At 44.8% G+C, this 21,795-nt stretch overlaps 1 protein-coding gene across 1 annotated transcript; it reads right to left on the bottom strand.

Annotated features, from left to right (window-relative positions):
* Positions 1 to 5,090: 5,090 nt before the first annotated feature.
* On the bottom strand, positions 5,091 to 20,745 carry CISD1 (CDGSH iron sulfur domain 1). Its single transcript, XM_083149100.1, has 3 exons — positions 20,589 to 20,745; positions 7,735 to 7,937; positions 5,091 to 5,596 (listed from the first exon to the last, which is right to left on the bottom strand). The coding sequence occupies exons 1-3, from the start codon at positions 20,611 to 20,613 to the stop codon at positions 5,507 to 5,509; spliced, it is 318 nt and encodes a 105-aa protein (XP_083005226.1). The 5' UTR covers positions 20,614 to 20,745; the 3' UTR covers positions 5,091 to 5,506.
* Positions 20,746 to 21,795: the final 1,050 nt, after the last annotated feature.

Raw genomic sequence — 21,795 nt, 5'->3', positions numbered from 1 at the left:
GGATTTATAATATTGTACGAATGTTTCTGAAATTTGGGTGGTATCCGTTGTTTTATTGTCATCTGTTGTACCTATTTGTTTAATAAATGAAGTTGAAGAATAAGGTCTAATCAAATTGGCTAATATTTTACCCGTTTTATTGCCTCTTCTAAAAAATTTATTACGCTGGTTGTTATATGCGAATTGTGCCTTCTCCGTACAGACTATATCATATAGTTGTTTAGCCTTTTTGTATTCTTCTCGATTTTCTACTGTTTCATTTAGCAGAAATGTATTATATGTTTCTGTTAAATTTGCCCCTAAGTCTTTTAATTGTGAAGTTAGAAGACGACGTCTCCTTGACATATACTCCAGTATTTGCCCTCTCACTACTGGTTTTGAGGTGGCCCAAAATAAATTAATATCCTCTTTGTGTAGTATATTATCATTAGAATAATTTTGGAACGCTAAGTTTAAGTGTGTGCAAAAGTCTATTGATTTTTCCATATGTGAAGGAAATCTCCAATTAAATGATTTGACTATAGGTCGGGGTAGTGTTAAAGTAAACCAAACGGGTGCGTGATCTGATATTATAATTGGTTCAATATGTGTCTGGACAATTTTACTTATTAGTGTTTCTGTGACAAGCCAAAAATCAATCCGTGATGAAGAATTATGTGGGTGGGAAAAAAAGGTATATTCGCGATTAATCGGGTAGTGAGTGCGCCAGGGATCACATAAATGTAATGCATTGGATAATAGTGAAAGTGTGGATGGGTTATTCTTTAGAATATTAGTGGAAGAAGTCCTATCTAGACCAATTGATTGGACACAATTAAAATCACCACCCAATATGATCTCTCCTTCTGCCCAATCAATTAGTTTTGTATAAATAGTGGTGAAAAATGAAGCGTTAGGGCTATTAGGGGCATATATCGTGGCTAGTGTATATTGTACCTCCTGAATTTCTACTTTCAAGAATAGATATCGGCCCTCAGGATCACTAAGTATAGACTTAACTTGATGTTGTAATTGTTTATGAAACATGATTAATACTCCCCTGCGTTTGGAATTAAACGATGCAGTATAATAGCTACCTGTCCATGAATCTCTAAAAGTGTTCTTATCTGATGCTTTCCAGTGCGTTTCTTGTAAAAAAACGACATCTGGTTTCATCCGTTTAAGTGCTGTTAATATTTTCTTTTTTTTTACTGGAGTGTTAATGCCTTCTATATTCCATGTCACAAACTTGATCTCTCTTTTTTCCTGATTTGTTTTAGTCTCTGGCATATTAACCCACACCTTCTCTTGGCCTCATGTATTTGGTTTGTACATATATCTTGGCCCTATCCGTCCCAGCGTACGGATAATTGGGTTTTAGATATGTTTGGTTATTCCTGGCATTATCATAAACATTTCTACAATTAGAACTACATTTTAACATCTTTAAGCAATCAAGTTTTCCCCCCCTCCCACCTCCCCTCCCCCCCCTCCCTTCACCTCCCCTCGCCCCCTCCCCCTCGAACCCAGATAATATTCTGTTTTTATGATTTTTTTGCTTCCAAGATTTTACATTCACATCAATACTTTTATGTATATTGTTTTGTTCCTTCCACACCAATTCTCCTATCCACTTAATCCCTATATGAAAAATATTACACAACAGAGAGAAGTAGGACAGTAAGAAGAGGTGGGGGGAACAAAAAATTTCCATGTTTTCTCTACACTCCAAATTAAAACATTTTCCCAAACATTTTTTTTCCATTAATACTTGAATATGACTATAATACGATTTAAGGAAAAAAAAAAAAATGAAAAAGAAGAAAAAGAAAAAATAAAGGCAAATTTTTGTACTCAATCTGCCTCAGTCTGCTCCTTCCTTACGGGGAGATTTTGGTGATATCAGAGAGTCCACATACTTTTTGGCGGCTAATGGAGAATCAAATATATATGCTTTCCCATCATGGTTGATTTTCAATTTAGCCGGATACAGAAGTGCAAACTTGTATCCAGATTCAAATAGGCATTTACATATTGGTGAAAACTCGCGGCGTTTTGTGGCCACCATATAGGAAAAGTCCTGGAATAGCAGAATCTTCTCATCTTGGTACATTAGGTTAGGATGTTTTCGATAAGCGTCCATTAGTCGAGCTTTATCCGCATAGTTTAATATTCGCATTATTACGGGTCTTGGTCTATCTCTTGTAGTTTGTCTGTCTGGTCCAATTCGGTGTATTCTTTCAATCTGCAAGTTGTTACATGTGGTGGTTATGCCCAGTTCTTTAAGCAACCATTGGGTCGCAAATTGCATTAATTCATATGGCTTGACGGATTCTGGTACCCCAATGATTCTCACATTATTCCTTCTGTTTCTATTTTCTAGATCTTCTAGTTTGTCTTGCATTGTTGTTAAGATTTTTGTGTTTTCTTCTAGCGTAGTACGAGTTGTAGCTAGATCATCTTCTAAATCTGAGATACGTTGTTCAGCCGTAGATATGCGTTGTTCTTGTTTATTTATCTGGATAAGAGCTGCATCCAATGATTCTTTTAGTGGTGCCAACTTTTTGTCTAGTAAAGATGATAATATGTTTGTAATTTCTTCTGTTGTGAATACTTGTGGTATCTCGGTAGATGATTTATTAGACCAGGATTGTTGAGAATTTGCTGGTGAAACAGGGGTCTCTAATGTTGTATTCTCTCGTCCTCGCCCTCTGCCAGTTTTAGCCGCTTGTGAGTTTTTGAAGCTTTTCCAACGTATTTATCCATCTTGGAAAGTATGTTGGATGCTCACTGGTCAGTGCGTAAATTTCTGTACTTTCTGTGAAGTGAAGGTAGTAGCTTTCCACCTCAATTTTATTAGCAATTCTATGCCGTTTTCCTCAAAATTTAGAAAGAAAAAGGGAAAAAGGCAAAAAAAAAAAAAAAAAAAAAAAATGAAATGTCCGTGATGTTCAGGGTGTTCACTTTGCCATATGAGTAAGGCTCTGCCGGTCCAGTACAGTTCTCTCCAGCTTATTTAATTCTCTCTGATCTCCCACCTAGCAGGCAGTGGATCTCTGCAGTTGGAGTAGTGATTTCCCACAATTTATTTAGCAGACTTCTATTTCTTCCTTTCTCTTCCTTCTTCCCTTCCTTCCCTCCTTAATGCTAAATATATATCTGCGACCTGGCAGCAAGTTACTGTGTTTTCTGCTGTTTAAGGTTTTAAATTTCAGTCCCCAGGTTTATTGACAAGTTTGTATAATTCTCAACAGAATTTGGCTTTAAATGGGTATCTGCAGGCCGGTATTAAATCTTTTGCAGCTTTCATGGGTTAGAGTTAGGATTTTAACTTTCTGCCCTTTATTTGTTGTCAAACAATTCTAGCTGTAAGTCTCTGCAATTTTTATATATTAAAGCAGGGTTTTCCAGCAGATTATTTTGGCAAATCTTATAGTGTGTATCTGCCACTTAGCAGCAAATTGCTGCAATTTCTGCTGTTTTAGATATTGGCTTTCAGTCCCAAGCAGATTTGTACCTTTTCCAGAAGGGTTTGGTATCAAATAAATACCCACAATCCAATGATACTACTATTTCTGTGAGTTGGGGATATTGGTGTCTAAAGCAGGGTTTTCCAGCAGATTGTTTTGGCAAATCTTCTGGTGTGTATCTGCCACTTAGCAGCTAATTGCTGCTGTTTCTGCAGTATATTGGCTTTCAGTCCCAAGCAGATTTATACACTTTCCAGCAGGGTTATCAATGTACATTTAGCATATAACATAGGCCCACCGGGCATCTCACCCTCTGCTGTGCGTTTTCTGCTTTCCAGACTTTCTTCTCCACCTGTAGTTTTGACTCTCTCTGCCCTCTATGTCTCGAGGTCTGGTGCAGATGGTGGTCGGAGGTCCGTGCGTGCCTGTTAGTAGTTGCACCGCACTTCTCCCTCTCAGCTGCTTCAGAATGCCGGGACCAGGTTGGTGTCGGGTGAGGCGGGTGAGCGTGAGCGCGTGTGTCCTGTATGACTACCGCGCGCTTCCCCTCCGTCTGTCTCTCTGCTCACAGTGTCCCGTCTCCAAACCCCAGCGTGGCTCTCTCCCTGCTCGTCCACCTGCGGCTGCAGCCCGGCGCGTGTCTCTGCTTTCTGTGCGCCGGAAGCCGTCAGAGTTCCGGCCAGCGCCACACGCTGTCTCTCCCACACCGCTCGCCTCGCACAGCCGCTTGTCCGCCGTCAGCCACACGGATCTCCCTCGAGCCCCGCAGCAAGCCCGCGTGTCAGGTATATCGGGATCCAGCAATATGGTCTTTTTCTGTGGGGGTAAAGGCTATGTTCTACCCGTGTCTGGAGAGAGCTCTGTAGGGCACGTCTGTCTCCCTCTCTCACCAGGTCACGCCCCCTGGAATCGCTCTTTTCTATTCTATATGCAGTGATGCACACATGCAGGACACTGCTATACTTGTGTGTAACATTGAAGAAGTGCATATAGCAAAGTTGGCTCCTAGTGCATACCGTTGTAGGATGGTGGAGTGAGCCAACAATTGGAAATCTGTAGAATGAGGCAAGGAGTCCTTCTGATGCAGTAGGCTCTTCAGTGTGAAAAGCCTACAGCACAGGTTCTCAAAGTCAGTCCTCAGGGCCCCCACACGGTGCATGTTTTGTAGGTTTCCTGACAGAATCAAGTGAAATAATTAGCTCCACCTGTGGATCTTTTAAAATGTGTCAGTGAGTAATGAGTGCACCTGCCGGGTGACCTGGAGTGTGGGGTCCTGAGGACTGAGTTTGAGAACCAATGGACTACTGCATTAGAACGACTCTGCAGACCCTAATACAAAGGCAAAGCAGGGTGGTGTGAGGCAGACTTGCCTCATTCTACAGATTTCCAACTGTTAACTCGCACCACCAGCCTACAATGGTATCTACTTTAATGACTTTAATGTTATGCGCTTTTCAATGTTCTATGAGAGCTTATACAAGGTGGTATTTTTAGCTCTATGTCACTTTATATTTGTATGTCCTATGTTATTATTTTTAAAAGAATGTGCAATAAATTCTTATAAGTAAACCCATCAAAAAGTATCCACCAGCCACTGCTATTTTGTATAAGTTAATTCAAGAAAAAACACACACACGAGAATTAAACCACAATATAATTTCATTTTCTGTCAGTCACGTTACCATCAATAAACTGAATAGTGATAATACATAGAGGATTTTGTCTTTAAGATTTTGTACAGAATGTATTGCCTACAGTAGATTCTGAATTCCACCACCAGTGTCTGGTCATATAGAATAATGTAGTCCCACAGAATGAACTCACTTTATACACAGTAGATAGGCAGCCTGCACAGTGCACAGTGCAAATGAACACCAGAAGAACTTATATTACTGCTAAATTTTACACATTTAAGGCAGATGACATATATAGACAGAGGGCTTTACTGACCACTGAGTGGTCTTCATATATAGACAGTGGTCCTGCAGAAGACCACTAACATTCACTGTGGCTTTATTGGAAACTATTAGTGTTAGGGTTCAAAGCTCTTCCCAGATTTAGGATTCCTTCTTCTTTATTATTAAAGGACCCACGTTGTCACCAGTTTCCTCATTGTGTTTTGTGTGGGCTCCATCACAAAATGGGAACTGGAATAAAAAAAATAAGATTTCAAATAAATTTTAGTAGAAATCAAACCTAAAATACACATGGCCTTGGAATATAAATAAATGAATACATATTTAAGTAAATGCTCCCAAACATTTGCAGATCTTGTTTGACATTAGTGGTCTGTGATGTCGCAGAGGGACTTTTCTCTAAGAAATGAGCTGTACTGCACCTTACGGAACTTGGTTGACTATGCACTGGCCTTGCATTACAGCCGTCAGCAAGATCACCGGTTCTCTTACCTTCATGACCGTCTGAGACCTTGGTAGGGGTCCTGCGACATACGTGACCACCTGCAGACTGATTGGCTGCTATGCAGAGCCGTTATAGTCATTATGGGCCTCATTCTAGTTCACTCTTATAGGCAAATTCCTTCTTAGCTGGACAAAACCATGTGCACTGCAGGGGGGCAGATGTAACATGTGCAGAGAGATTTAGCTTTGGGTGAGTTATTTTGTTTCTGTGCAGGGAAAATACTGACTGCTTTAATTTTACACTGCAATATAAATCTCACTTTGAAGAAAAACCCCACCTAAATATAATTGTCTCTGCACATGTTACATCTGCCACACCTGGAGTGCACATGGTTTTGTCCAGCTAAGAAGGAATTTGCCTCTAAGAGTGAACTAGAATAAGGCCCTTAGTTACAGTGACTGACATCCTGAAAACACACAAACACACACACACACACACACACACACTAAAGGTGCATACACACACGGGAGATATATTGCTCAGCAATATATTGCTCAGGGTCTCCTTTTCATCAGCGACCAGAGATTGTCGCTGATGAAAGGAAACTCTGCTGGTGGTGCCGCAGAGGTAATCAGCTGGTCGCAGGAGCTTGCGATTAGAACGGGGTTGAAAACGGGAGCGTGCACCCGGCGATTTATCGCCGGAGCACGCTCCCATCACTGGCAATATGGTCGCCAGCGACCATATTCCCAGCGATTTCAGCAAACATTGCTGCCGTGTGTACATGGCTTAATATATATATTATTTATTATCTCTATTTTATATTCATTAGTTATTGAACTTCTGGTGTGATATGACACCTGCTAATTGTTACTTTTCCAATGTTTGAGAAAATGTCGGCAGCATTATATTATATCTGGATTATAAAGCTATTGGTGCCCGGATAACAATCTGTTTCGAGTGATGTGTGATCAATTTTATAGCAGCAAATAAAATAGAGCCCACAATTGTTTTACAAAAAAAAATAATCATGGAGCAACCCTACAGGTGCTAGATAGTGAAAAAAGCAACAGGTTGCCAGGTTGTCCGTAACGCAGATTTAAATATTTTTAGTATTTAACCAAAGACAAATAAATGTAATATATAGGAGAAACGGATTGGGCAAGGTTTGTTTGTGCTAGATAAATAAAAATGAATCGGATTTGAAACATCACAATAGGGTAATGGGCATTTACATACAAGAGATGATTCATCAAGAAGATCAGAACACATTCAAAGTAAAATCAAAACAAGACAACAACAACAACAACAACAAAAAAAAGAAAGAAAAAAATGGTAAGTGTCAGCCAGGGAAAGATACGAGAACAATTAAGTACTCCATACTCCCTGGAGTTCTATCAATTCCATAATGAAGTGGAATATGGCCCAACTGTGAATATGTCGAGACGATCTTTCATAATACAGCATCTAAAGACCTAAGGGCATTTGTTATGTCATCAATAAAGAGACAAACACAAGCAATACTTCTACAGCAGACCTAAAATATGAGACATGCCCAAGAAATATGTGAATGAAATAGGATAGGCTTAATGTAATATGCTGCAGGAGTTGGCCTGCGAGTCTGGATGGATTTTTAAAGTAGCAAATCATTTTTACACAAGATAGCCAAGTTGGTTGTGCAGCGTTAATGATTGCGGTTTAAAAAAAGAAAAAAAAAACATGCCCGAGTTCGGATGGCATACTACACCTCCGTCAGACTCAGGCTATTACATCCCACTGCAAATGTCTGAACTGTTTGGGTAGTGCCCTACTAAAAACCAGTAGCGATTTAGAAAAGGGAGCATCAAATATCCGCTCAATAGAACCCTTGGTTTTATCACTAACAACATAATTTGTGGATAAAAAGTAGAATACCCTAAATTACCTTTTTAGACCTCCAGCAGCGGCAGTACACAGCTTTATCTCCCAGGTCTTCCATGTCAAATGCATGTACAACCTTGGGGTTGTCCTTCTGGATCTCTGGGTTTACCATCGATTTGCAGCACTTGTCTTTACAGAAGAGGGTTCTGTAAACCAAATATCCTACAGCTGCAGTGCCAACAGCCAAGGCAGCAGGGCCAGCCCAATCTGCAAGCAAAGGCAATAAATATTTTATTTATAAAAAAGGTACAACCACTGTTTCGCAACGCCGTACAAAGAGCATACAATGGAACAGTACAGGGAGACAAAAATTAACATTACAGTAATTAACAAAAATAGGAGTACAGGTAAAAAAAAAAGTGCCACAATTCAATACATAGTACAGCTTAGATGTAAGTAGTGAGGACATGATCAACATACTACTAGGGGCTGGTGGCCAAAGATGAGTATGCGGACGAAGATGGTCCCTAAATATCTAAGTATGGGAGAGCTGTAAGTGAAATGTGAAAAAAGGGCTTTGACAAGAGGGAAGAGGGCCCTGCTCTGAGGAGCTTACAATCTAGGGGAAAGGGGGAGACAGAGGATGGGAGGTGGCTTGAAAGCAGGCAGAGATAGTCAAGGTATGAGACAGGGGGACAGAGGACCAGCCTCAGGACTAGGTTGTGCAGCGGAAGGGTACGCTTTGATGAATAGGTGAGTTTTCAGATGCACATTTGAAACTTTGCAAGGTCGGGGAGAGTCTAATGAAGCGAGGGAGTGTGTTCCACTGAAGGGGTGCAGCACAGGCAAAGTCCTGAAATCTAGCATGGGAAGCAGTGATCAGGGTGGAGGAGAGACGACAGTCGTCGGCCAACCGTAGAGGGCGGGAGGGAGTGTGAATGGAAATTATGTTGGAGATGTATGGAGCGATGGAATTAGTTACATAGACACACTGTTCGTAGAGACATTTATACACAGCTATGTGCAGGACTTGCAAATCGAATCCAGACGTCTCCTCATACACTAGTGTTCATTCTAGCACCCTGCATCTTCTAATAACCATGCAGTTCCTCCTCCCCCCTGCCTGGGATGTTGCTCTCTGCTGTGTTGCTTCTAGCACAGGTCTAATCTGCATATCAGTGCTACAGACCGCACTGTGCTAGAAGCACCACCGCAAAGAGTGACCCTCCAGGCAGGCTAGAGGAACTGCACATTCTAGCAGGGTGCTAGAATGAACCGTGCAGGGTCTTATTTTTCTGGCCTACAATCTGAGTAGCCTCACAATTTTTCAATTAGTCCCCTGCAACTCCGTAAGGGTAGGTGGCTATCTCAGCTGCTTACTTGTGCAACAGGAAAGATCAAATCAATGGAATAGTGGTGACAGTGTAAAGGGGGCGGGTTTAAATGGCATGAATAGCTCAACCCACAAAAGGAAGGCAATTTCTCAGCTTGGGGGTGGGGCCTACTGATGTCCAGCACCATCACCCCATGTGTATCTGGCATTACTATGTCAAAATAGGTTGAAAGATACACATAACATATTTAATGTGCTGAAATTATTTACAAGTAGTGATTATGAATGAATTCAGCGTCCGTTGGATGCTAGTGCACCTACATACTTGCAAACAGCTACAGTATTTATTAGACCAGTGGTTTTCAAACTCGATCCTCAGGACCCCACAGAGTTCACATTTTCCAGGTCACCCGAGAGGTGCACTCATTACCGACTAAAGGCCCCCTTACATTTGTCCGACTTGTCATAACGACAAGTCGGACCCGATTGTCCCAGCAGCTCCCCGGGAGGGATCACATGCGATGGCACTTCATGTGCCAAGTTTTGCATGTGATAAATCGCATGCGATTTATCACATGCCACTCCCGGGGAGCTGCAGGGACAATGGGAGCGGGGGACAGCAGCGGGGATATGCCCGCAACCAGAGAGCGGGCGGAGGGGGGGGGCTCGCAGGGAGCCTGGCAAGAAGCCGCTGGGCAAGGAGCAGGGGGGCGGCGGCGCAAAGTACCAGGGAGCCGGGCAGGAGAAGACGATGCAGCAGCACCACGAGTGGCATGAGCAGCAGAGCACTTCCAAAAATAAGGAATTTGGTACTTACCGATAATTCCCTTTCACCGAATCAGCAGGAGACACTGCAGTCATTACATGTGGGGATAGAGTAGGTGTACTGGAGGAGTGGCACTTTAAGAAAACTTTACTGCTGCAGGCTCCTCCCTCCTCTATCCCCGCCCAGACCCCAGTCTTAGAAAAACTGTGTCCGAGAGGAGAAGAGAGACCAGGGCCTGCCCGGTAGGGAACGGAGCTAAAACATAAACAGAGTTAGTAGACAATGCACATAACGTGAACATACTAACAAAACATAACACATAGGATTTTTGAAAAGTTCCCTATGTAATAATAATAATTATGCAACAAACATTGCAACAATAGAAAGAGCGTAACTTTCACACACACAAACCACACTAACATCATGGCAGGAGAACCAGTGCTGGGTGGGCGTGCAGTGTCTCCTGCTGATTCGGTGAAAGGGAATTATCGGTAAGTACCAAATTCCTTATTTCACCTACATGCAGCAGGAGCCACTGCAGTCATTACATGTGGGGATACATACCCAAGCTTTTAAGTCCGGGCGGGAGAGCTCTGGGGCTCCTGTAACACTGCCCTACTAAAAGCCGTAGCCGAGCTGGCGAAGGTATCAAACCGATAAAACTTTGCAAACGTGCTAGATCCCGACCAGGTAGCCGCTTTGCACACTTGTGTCAAGGAGACACCTCTCGCCATGGCCCAAGAAGTACTTACTGACCTCGTAGAGTGTGCTGACACTCCCGATGGTACTATCTTTTGTGCATACAAGTAGGCTTCCCTAATTGTACAGCAAATCCACCTTGCCAAAGTCCTTTTTGTCGCAGGCCAACCCCTCTTAAGTGCATCGTAGAGCACAAAAAGGCTGTCAGATTTCCTCAGATGTTGGGTTCGCCTAACATAGACCTGTAAGGCTCTGACTACATCCAGAGAAACATCTTCACCCTGAAGAACCGGTACCACAATAGGCTGGTTTACATGAAATGCAGAAACCACCTTAGGTAGGAAATTCCTGCTAGTACGCAGTTCAGCCCGGTCCCTGTAAAAAGTAAGGAAAGGAGACTTACACGATAGGGCTCCTAATTCAGAAACCCTACGTGCTGAGGCCAAAGCCAGCAGCATCACCGTCTTCCAAGTCAGAAATTTGAGATCCGAGGTGTCCAATGGCTCAAAAACCTCTGACTTCAAAAACTCTACAACCACCATTAGATTCCATGGTTCCGTAGGAGCAGTAAACGGTGGTTGAAGTCGAAGTACTCCTTTGAAAAAGGTTTGTACCTCAGGAATCAGCGCTATCCTGCGATGGAAGAATATTGAGAGGGCTGAAACCTGAACCTTGAGAGAAGCAAGCTTCAAACCTGATGCAAGTCCCGCCTGCAGGAATTCAAGAAGTCTAGCCAGAGAAAAGATTGCCTTTGGCACCTTCCTGGCCTCGCACCAGCGGATGTATGACTTCCATATTCTATGGTAGTGAGACGCTGTTACATCCTTCCTTGCTTTAAGCATTGTAGGAATGACCGTTCCTGGTATACCTCTTCTCTTTAAAAGTTCGGCCTCAACCGCCATGCCGTCAAACGTAGACGAGGCAAGTTTTGGTAGACGAATAGACCGTGCTGCAGCAGGTCTTCTCGCAGCGGCAGGCGCCAAGGTTCCTCCACCAACAGGTCCCTGAGGTCGGAGTACCACGGACGCCTGGGCCAATCTGGAGCGATCAAGATGACTTCTGCCGCTCCCCTCTTTATCCGTTTGAGTACCTTTTGAAGTAACGGAATAGGAGGGAAGAGATATACCAGGTCGAAGTCCCAGGGAATGGAGAGGGCATCCACTGCCGCAGCCGCTGGATCCTGAGCCCTTGCACAATACTGCGGAAGTTTGTGATTCAGTCTGGATGCCATGAGATCTATCTGTGGCATCCCCCATTTCTGAACCAGTTGTTGGAAAACCTCCGGATGAAGGCCCCACTCTCCCGGGTGGAGATCCTGCCTGCTGAGGTAATCCGCCTCCCAATTTTCCACTCCTGGAATAAAGACTGCGGAGAAACCGGTGGTGTATGTCTCTGCCCAGGACAGAATCGGGCGGACTTCCCGCATGGCTGTCCTGCTTCTGGTGCCCCCTTGTCGGTTGATATAGGATACTGCCGTGATGTTGTCCGACTGTATCCTTACCGGCAAGCCGACAAGTAGGGGGTGGGCCTGAGCCAGTGCCAACCTGATAGCCCGTAACTCCAAGATGTTTATGGGTAACCGGGCTTCCTGGCTGGTCCAAAGACCCTGGAAAGTGCGACCCAGCGTGACCGCACCCCAACCCCGAAGGCTGGCATCTGTGGTCACCATAGTCCAGACCTGAGACTGGAAGGAGCGACCCTTGGTAAGGTTGGATGTATCCAGCCACCACTGAAGAGAGAGTCGAGCTTCCTTGGAAAGAACAATGGTCTTGTGGATCTGAAGATGGGACCCCGACCATTGAGCCAGAAGATTGCCTTGGAAGATCCTGGAATGAAACCTTCCGTAAGATAGGGCCTCGAAGGCTGCCACCATCAGGCCTAACAGCTTCGTGCATAAATGCACCGATACTCTGCGAGGCGTCAAAACCTGACGAACCCTCTGCTGGATAACTGTGACTTTGGATAATGGCAGAAAAACCCTTTCCTGGACAGTGTCGAACAACAGACCCAGGAACAAGATCACTTGTGTTGGTTCCAGCTGTGACTTTTTGAAGTTCAGTATCCATCCGTTCTGAACCAGGAAGTCGCAGGTAGTCCGGGCATCCTGTTGTAGCTTCTGAGGTGAGGATGCTTTTAGGAGTAGATCGTCCAGATAGGGCACAATCGTTATCCCCTGAATCCGAAGGGCTGATATCATGCAAGCCATAACCTTTGTGAAGGTTCTTGGAGCTGATGAAAGACCGAAAGGGAGTGCTCTGAACTGGTAATGCTGATTGCGAATAGCAAACCTGAGGAACCGATGGTGTGGTTCCCAGATCGGAATATGCAAATAGGCATCCTTTATGTCCAGAGATAAGAGAAACTCCCTTGGCTCCAGGCTTGCAATGACTGACCTTATGGATTCCATCTTGAACCTGTGGTACACGATGTAATCGTTGAGGTGCTTCAGATTGAGAATGGGTCTTACCGAACCGTCCGGCTTCGGTACTAGAAAAAAACTTGAGTAGTAACCCAGCTTTTCCTGAGCTTTGGGGACAGGTATAATGACCCCTGCTTGTAAAAAACTTTGAATGGAGTTGACCAAAGCTGCTTGTGTTGTTGCTAAAGCAGGTAGGCCTGTTGTAAAAAATCTGTTCGGCGGAGCCTGAACAAACTCCAGTTTGTACCCGTGTTCCACAATCTGAAGCACCCAACTGTCTCGACAGTGAGACCTCCAGACGTTCTCGAAGAGGGATAACCTTGCGCCCACCTTGGGGTCCCCCAAATGGGCGGGAAGCCCGTCATGCCACAGGTTTGTCTGCAACCTTGGTTTCTGCACGACGGGTAGAGGTAACTGCGGCTGTGGCACCTCTGCCACCTCTGCCTCTACGCCCTCGAAAGGACGAAAAGCCTCCCCTGGCACGTCCTCTGAATGAGGCGCCCCCTCTAAAAGCACGAAAGGACGGTGTAAATTGTCTTTTCGGCGGGGGAGTGGCCGAAGGGAGGAAGGTAGACTTACCTCCTGTAGCTTGAGCAATGAGCTTGTCAAGCTCAGGCCCAAACAGCATATCTCCCGCATAAGGCAAAGCCTCTACTGCCTTTTTAATATCGGCCTCTGCCTGCCAAGATCTTAACCAGATAGTACGTCTGGCCAATACAGCTGAAGCTGAGATCTTTGCACCCAACTCAGCTACATCTGAAGCAGCTTCTCCTGTGTAGACAGCTGCATCCTTCACATACAGAGCCAGCTGTAGCAGTTCTTCACGGGGCCTACCGCTCTGTAAACCCAAAGCAAGCTCTTCAGCCCATTTCTCCATGGCCTTACTGACCCAGGCTGAAGCTAAGGCTGGTCTGAGTAAGACCCCTGCCGTGGTATAAATAGCTTTTACCGTGGTCTCAAGACGACGGTCAGGAGCCTCCTTTAGAGCCACAGCAGCCGGAACTGGAAGCGTGGTTCGCTTAGAGAGCCTGGACAGCGAGACATCAGCTGGAGGCGGAGTTTCCCATTTTTCCCTAGATTCCTGAGAAAAAGGGTAAAGCAGCTTCATGCGCCTAGACAATTGGAATTTTCTGTCTGGCGTTTTCCATGCATTAATAAGAGGTCTGTCCAATTCAGCAGAATCAGGAAAATTAACCTGCTGCTTTTGTGTCCGACCAAATATGGACAAAGGCATAGGAGCATCCTCCTCCACCAAATTAAGTGTGGTGCGAACAGCCTGAATCAGGCCCTCTACCCCCTGTGGATCATCACGCTGTAGCGCCTCATCCTGAATGTGTTCAGGATCATCTACCTGAAGTAAATCAACATCTTCATCCCCATCAGTATCAATATCAGCTCCCTGTATTGAACCTATGGGAGATCTAGGACGTTTTTGTGGAGGGCGTGAAGGGCCAGGCACTGGGTTTGACCCAGAGGCCATAGACTGCATAAGGGTCTTAACCCAGGCTGGTTCAGTAGAACCCATAATGGATAGGTGAGCATGAAAACGCTCCCTGTCCTTCCTGGAAGCAGCTAATTCTGCAGCCAATCCAGCCAACACATTTTGTAGTAAAGGCTCAGAAGAATCTGACTGAGAAGTCTGTGTCTGAGGCTCCACATCCTGTGTGTGCTTTGCCTGATAACAAGATTCACACAAAGAAACACCCTTTATATGCTGGGTGAACTGCTCCTTACAGGACTTACATGTAAAAACCTTAAGGGCAGCTTTGGAGGCAGCTTTTCCTGCCATACTGTCAGTGTATGAGATTAGTTATTTAGAATCACACACCCACACACACAGACACAGATAAACAAGAGTGCACAGATTATAAGCAACAGATACTATTCCTAAAACAGCGGAGCTGAGCTAGGATAGGGAGGGGGAGCCTTCCGCCCTTGTATCAGAGATTATGCACAATCTCTACAAACTGTGCACAAAAATATTCCCCCAGTAACTTACAGACCTGCTCTGTAGTGGATAAGGGGGGGCGCTGGACTGCAGTGCGTGCGCTGGAGCGCGGTACACGATGTCCCTCAGTCAGCCTCGCGGTGTAACAGCAATGGCGCCAGCAGAGAGAGAGGAGAAAGGGCGGTACCAGGTGACATCACCTAAGCCCTCCCTCTCCCTCCGGCGCGTAGTTACACTAGAGCGGAGCGCTGTGTACAGCCTCCGCTCTAATACTGTCCCCGCTGATGCACGCCAAAATGGCGGCCGTCAGTACACTGGCTGCTGCATAGGAGAGAACAGGTGCGCCCGCCCGTCTCAGGCCACATTTCGGCGCACAGCGCCGCTTACCTGCAGCGATGCTGCCTTCTTTTCTGGAGTAGTGGCCAGGCCTTGGACCCGTAACGCGAGCCGCGTGCAGCTGCGGCGGGTCCCCGATGCGGTGGCACCGGTGGCCGGGTGCATGGAAGGCGCACTGCGGGCAGTGGCGACCAGCCCCCCTCCAGATCCCACGGAGCAGGCAGACCCTGCGGAGGGGTCTGTCTGTGATCAGCAGTCAAAAAATAAAAATATTTTCCAAAGAAAAAGAAAAATAAAAAGTAAAAAGACCTAACTCCCTGAGGAGTATAGGCCCAGAGAACCTACTCCTCCGGGCACTTTTTCTAAGACTGGGGTCTGGGCGGGGATAGAGGAGGGAGGAGCCTGCAGCAGTAAAGTTTTCTTAAAGTGCCACTCCTCCAGTACACCTACTCTATCCCCACATGTAATGACTGCAGTGGCTCCTGCTGCATGTAGGTGAAAAAGAAATTCCCCATACAAATGCATAGCAAGCCATTGATTGGCTGAGACCTCTCTCAGCCAATGAGCGATTGGCTGAGAGAGGTATCAGCCAATCGCTGATTGGCTGAGAGAGGTCTCAGCCAATGAATGGCTTCCTATGCGTTTGTATGGGCTTTTTTTTGGAAGTGCTGCTGCTGCAGCGTCTTCTCCTGCCCGGCTCCCTGGCACTCTGCGCTGCCCCCCCTGCTCCCGCTGATGCTGCCCGGCTCCCTGCGCCTGATCCCTCTGGTAGGTCCCCTGTTGCGGGGGAGCACGGCTCCGGGCAGCACATAAGATTTAGCAAATCTTATGTGCAGCCCGTCCGACCTCCCGTCTCCGATCCGATGCGCACGGGGCCGCGCATCGGGTCGGAGGGGATGTCTCCATATGCGATTTGGGACGATTTCACGGCCCGATTCATCCGAATCGGGCAAAATCGTGCCCAAATCGCATAATGTAAGGGGGCCTTAACACATTTAAAAAGATCCACACGTGGAGATAATTATTACACTTGTGATTCTGTGAGGAGATCTGCAAAACATGCACTGTGTGGGGCGGTCCTGGGGACTGACTTTGAGAACCTGTGTATTAGACTTTTGCAGACTTTTCGGTTGTCTTTAAAAACTAGACTGACTGCTGCATTTATTCAACAGGTTTCCCACAATCACAAAAGCCCTGAACATTTATCTCAACTCTGTTAAGCTCAAAAATGTTAAATATGTATCTGGAAGTGTTATTGTCAACATAGAGAAACCTGTATTTCAGGTTTAGTAAACCAATACTATTTTCTAAATAAGATGTAGTATAGATCTAAATTGTTATTCTGACAATTTCTAACTCACGGATAGGCAATGTGGGACGCTGTGTGGGCATGCTAGGAGGTGTAGTTCTACACGTTGACCCCTGTTCTAGCCAATGCCATCGATTTACAATTAAAAACCATATAGATTCACTAATCTGGGTCAAATACATCCATTCCCTTTAGATGAACAATAACAAATTTGGGGCAACGTGGATGGTGGTTTGCATTTGACTGCCTCACAGCGCTAAGGTCACGGGTTTGATTCTCACCAAGGCTCTGTAAGACGTTTCAATATTCTCCCCATTTGCGTTTGTTTCCTCCCACAATTCAAAAACCAAATGGGTTAATGGGTTAATTGGCTTCCATACAAACTGTTATCAAGACCTCAGTGCGTACGTGTTTTTCACACATTTTCCATATCCATACAATAGCCAAGCTGAACCATTAAAAAAGTATTTGGAAATGCATAAAAACAGAAGAGTCACATCTACCTTCCATACACTAGGAACACAAATATAATTTTGGACTTTGCATGTGAAAACCCCATTTACTGATACAAGCTAGAAGTGGGCAGAAAGCCATCAGTGACCTAGAAAACCTTACCAAAAAAGGTACTTTGTACAACTCTCCTAAATTCACGTCTGATCTATAAACTCATGTTTGTGTTAGAGGACACACAGCTCCTACATTTGCTACAAACCAACACAGTAAATTGGTTTATTTCATTTAGGCACTACAGTCCGCAAAATATCTTCAGTGTAAATGCATTTCACGGTTCATCTCAGCCACCCGGCTCCTCCCCCCTTTTTATACTGGCTGCGCCCCAAACCCCACCAAATGATCATGACCCCCTCTGTATTGTATTTGCAATTTTCCCAGTTAAATCACCAGTCTGTTTATTCATCAATTTGCATCCTAATCCACACTACATCCGCTGACGTAAGACAGTTGTGGTGCACGAGCGGTAGAAAAACCATCAGCCAATTACAAAAGACATCAGAATTGCATCCACCACTGAATCAGCTTTCAGTATATGGAATAGTATAGTTAGCACAACTTGCTGTCCACATGGTTGAACACACTGAGGTTTCAGGGTTAAGAAAAAACAAACAAAGAAAACACTTCCGGTCTATAAAACCATATGCAGTCATAGAATATACTAAGATTCTGGTATTCACATTAAATTCATGGATCAAGGTTAATACTTAAATGTCTCTCAAACAAAATAACCTTAGGTAAGCATGACACAGCACTTCTAACAACAGCTTCATAGTAAAAAAAAAATAAACAAGTCAGATGTGGCAGAACTAAAATTACCATAATTTGAAGCTGTAAGCATAGGAAGGATTCAGTATTGAATCCCGGCGGTCGGGATCCCGGCGGTCGGGATCCCGACAGCCGAAATGCCGACAAGGGGGGGGGGGGGACGTGGATCGCCCCCCCTTGCGGGCTCGCTACGCTCGGCACACTAATTTATTCTCCCTCCAGGGGTGTCGTGGACACCCACGGAGGGAGAAAGTGTCGGCATTTCGGCGGTCGGGATTCCGGCGTCGGGATTCTGAACGCCGGGATCCCGACCGGCGGGATGGTAACTGCATCCCCATAGGAACAAGGGCATCGTATTCATTTAGCTGTGAGGCTCTGGGTAATTATGGTGATGAAAACTTCACTTGGCTGGCAGCGAGTGAAGATTACAAAAACAACACATGGATATAGAACATGTAGCGGAGTGAAAGAGCTATTTCGACAATCCCGGGTCCAGCAACCTGGCATTCCAAAAAGAGGTGTTATTCCTGGGTCAGACCCGGGTTGCTGAGCAGTGGGAACAGTTAACCCAGGTCGAGTGACCCGGGTCCCGTTCACTTCTATGGATGTGCCAGCAGCATCACCACCAATTTCTCTAGACTCTAGAGCAGTGGTTCCCAACCCTGGTCCTCAAGTACCCCCAACAGTGCACGTTTTGCAGGTCTCCACACAGAATCACAGGTGAGATAATTAGCTTCACCTGTGATCTTTTCAAATGTGCCTGAATAATGAGTGCACCTGCTGGGTGACCTGGAAAACATGGACTGTTGGGGGTACTTGAGGACCAGGGTTGGGAACCACTGCTCTAGACTACAGACACTTGACCACTTATCAATGAATTTAATAGAAGAAAATGTGAAACTATTCACACCCGACACTTAAACTAGTTCTGACAGGACAAATCCTTTATGGCAGGGCTGGGCAACACCGGCCCTCCAGATGTTAATGAACTACACATCCCAGGATGCTTTGCATTCGTTTTGCTATGTGGCCACGCTGAAACTGATGCAAGGCATGCTGGGATGTGTAGTTCATCAACATCTGGAGGGCCGGTGATGCCCAGCCCTGCTTTATGGACTAATAGCAAAGGAGGTCATTAAAATACATGTGATTTTGACACATCTATGAACAATGAGTTACTTTATAGTGGCTAATAGGCATAGGAAAAATGCATACACTAACATACCCAGTTCTCAACTTGCAGCTATTCAGTAATTATAGCAAGCTGCAGAAAGGAAAATAACTAAACAACGGTTCTCTACTAAATCAGTGTCAGGGTCCCTCTAATATCCATTTTCCACGTAGGGTGGAATCCTTGTTCTAATAGTCTGAATACGTTTATGAAAGTTGTATTTAAGCAGACTAAAATACAACGATATGCAAGACAAAAGATCTGAAAGTGCCCATACACGGTGCCTTTTGGGCTTGCGATATGTGATACCACGCACATCACATTGCTGCACATACTTTTTGAACTAGAGAACATCGGACCTATAAGGTGTGCCCAAATGAAAAGGAGACTTTTGCTGTAGCTGCATTGTATCTAATAGCAGTGGGTTCATGTGTTTGCTGATCGATTTCTTGGCATTTTCCCAGCTGCGTGTGTGTAGTGATCAACTTTGCCTCAGTTAATTTCTGGAAAGTTGTTTGCACAATGGATTCCTCCAGATCAGCACATTTATTGCAGGATGAAAGTGGTGTACGAAGCGCAGTCTCACACGGTGCGCCATTTGGTAATGAGATCCTTCACAGCCAAAAATCGTGGCAGGGTTGGTGACAATGTGCGCTTGCCCGGGCTGTGGCAAGTCTTTGATGCTTTTGCGTTCTGCCTCATAACCCTGACACCACTGGAATATGGTGCACCATGCAAGACACTGCTCTCCGTACACCGCCATCACCCAAATTTCTGAAGCAAGCTCGCCTTCTACACAAAGAAATTGGATAACAGCTCTTTGTGCTGATCTTGCAGAATCCATCATGCATCCGACAACGTAGAACAACTTTCCCGGAATGAAGAAACTGAGACGAAGCTGTTTACTACACATGCGCAACTGGGAAAAATGCCACACCATCTATCGGCAAACATATCAACCCACTGCGATTAAATACCACAAACATCTTTTCATATGGGCACACCATATATTTCAAAACAAACTCTGTCGTAGCGTATCGTATGCATTTTTAATTAAATGTGATGCGATCTAGTTCAAAATACACCAAGCCCATCACTCCTCATTTAAGTGGAAGAGGATATGAACTTTGGGGTTAATTTGCACTTTGTGCAAAATACATGAATACATAATACATGAATACATAATTAATAATCTAATTATCTGGTCTATTTCTAGCTCATAGTTTCAAAGTCCAAATTGCTAAATAATATAAACGTTTACAAGGAAAAGAGACAAAAACACAACAATAACATGTACAATATGTGTAAATGTGATCACAGTAGGAGAGGAACTAGTAAGAGAATAATAAATACAAGGTTTAAACCGTGAATACAGATTGGCTATTTATTATACATCTATAAATATGATGGCATTAATCAGTCAGACAATGCGCATTAGGCACCATGCTACTCTCTCCAGGTGTTGGAAAACTGAAAGTCTCAGCATGCCTTTGAGCTGCAGGGCATACTGTGACTTGTAGTGACAGCTATACAGGAACAGGCTGCATGAAGCCAGCCCAGCAGTGCCGGGAATGTGTACTAGGAGAGTGCATGGCTCCCAGCACTGCAGTGCGGTGGGGTGTACCCGTGAGATAAGCAGGGGCCACGCTGTCCGCTCACCTCGTATCCCGTTAATGGAACTCATGGCTTCGGCTGCAGCTCAAGGACACCGGAGCAGACACTCTGAGATTACGTATAAGGCGTTCAGAAATACTTCTCATGCGGACAGAGAAGGAATTAATAGTAACTACAACTGTAGTCACTAGAGTTACAGATCATGCACTCTGTGGGCCAAAGAAAGTGTCTCGTGTTTACGGGAACTGCCAAATGTCTTTATCATGAAATCAAGTTGAAATGGACTACACAAACATGGTTCCTAAGGAGTCATCTCTTTATGTGTCTCTGTTGTGTCTCCAGCGAACGCTTAGTGAGCCGACGCTTCCTGCATCAGAGTAAGGGAAGGTGAGGGAGACATTTTGTGTTTGGGCAAGGTATTGGCTATATATGTATAATAATAACTGTTAAAACATGGTTGCCTACCTGACCCTCTCCTTCAGGTTGCCTACCTGAGTCCTGCTCCTGGACTTCCCTGGTAATGTATGATTACCATCACCTGTGGGGAGCTAGTTAATGATAAGAAAGGTGTTTTACCACAGGTGTTGGCAATCATACATTACCAGAGTCCAGGAACAGAGCATTTTCTCCCTGAAGGAGAGGGTCAGGTAAGCAATCATGTGTTAAAATCTTACTTGAAAACAGTTTTTGCTTCTTGCTCATAAAATGACCAGAGTTAAAAGATGTACTAAAGATCGCATCTGCAACCCTGCCTCTTATTGAGTACATACCTAAGCTTACCCTTACCTCCCAACATGACCTTTTCCAGGAGAGACAAAATGCTCTGTTCCTGGACTTCCCTATTTATTTATGATTGCCCTCAACTATGTTAAGCTTGTGAATCGTTAAGAAAGCATACTCTCCAACATCTGAAGGGCAGAAAACGGTACAAAGTATAGGGATGGCAATTGACGATCGATGATTGTAAATCATCAATGGTTTATGGTCGATGTAGAATAATTTTGCCATCGATATTTTTCTTCATCGATGTCAAGCATAAATGTTTTTGTTACTTGTGTAATAGCATGACACCCGTTACGTATTTAGCGTAGCGACCCTGTCAGAATCAGCATAGTGTTCGTGCAGCTAGCGTAGTCAGTCAGAAGTAGCGTAGTGTTCCCGCTAGCGTAGTAAGCGTAGTCAGCGTACCTGTCAGAAGTAGCGTAGTGTTCCCGCGGCCAGCATAGTCAGCGTCCGTGTCAGATATGTGTTC

The sequence above is a fragment of the Crinia signifera genome, chromosome 6 (assembly GCF_055691185.1).
Source record: "Crinia signifera chromosome 6, ASM5569118v1, whole genome shotgun sequence".
NCBI lineage: Eukaryota > Metazoa > Chordata > Amphibia > Anura > Myobatrachidae > Crinia > Crinia signifera.
The sequence above is the reverse complement of the archived record's forward strand: the minus strand, read 5'-3'. Positions and strand labels throughout refer to the sequence as shown.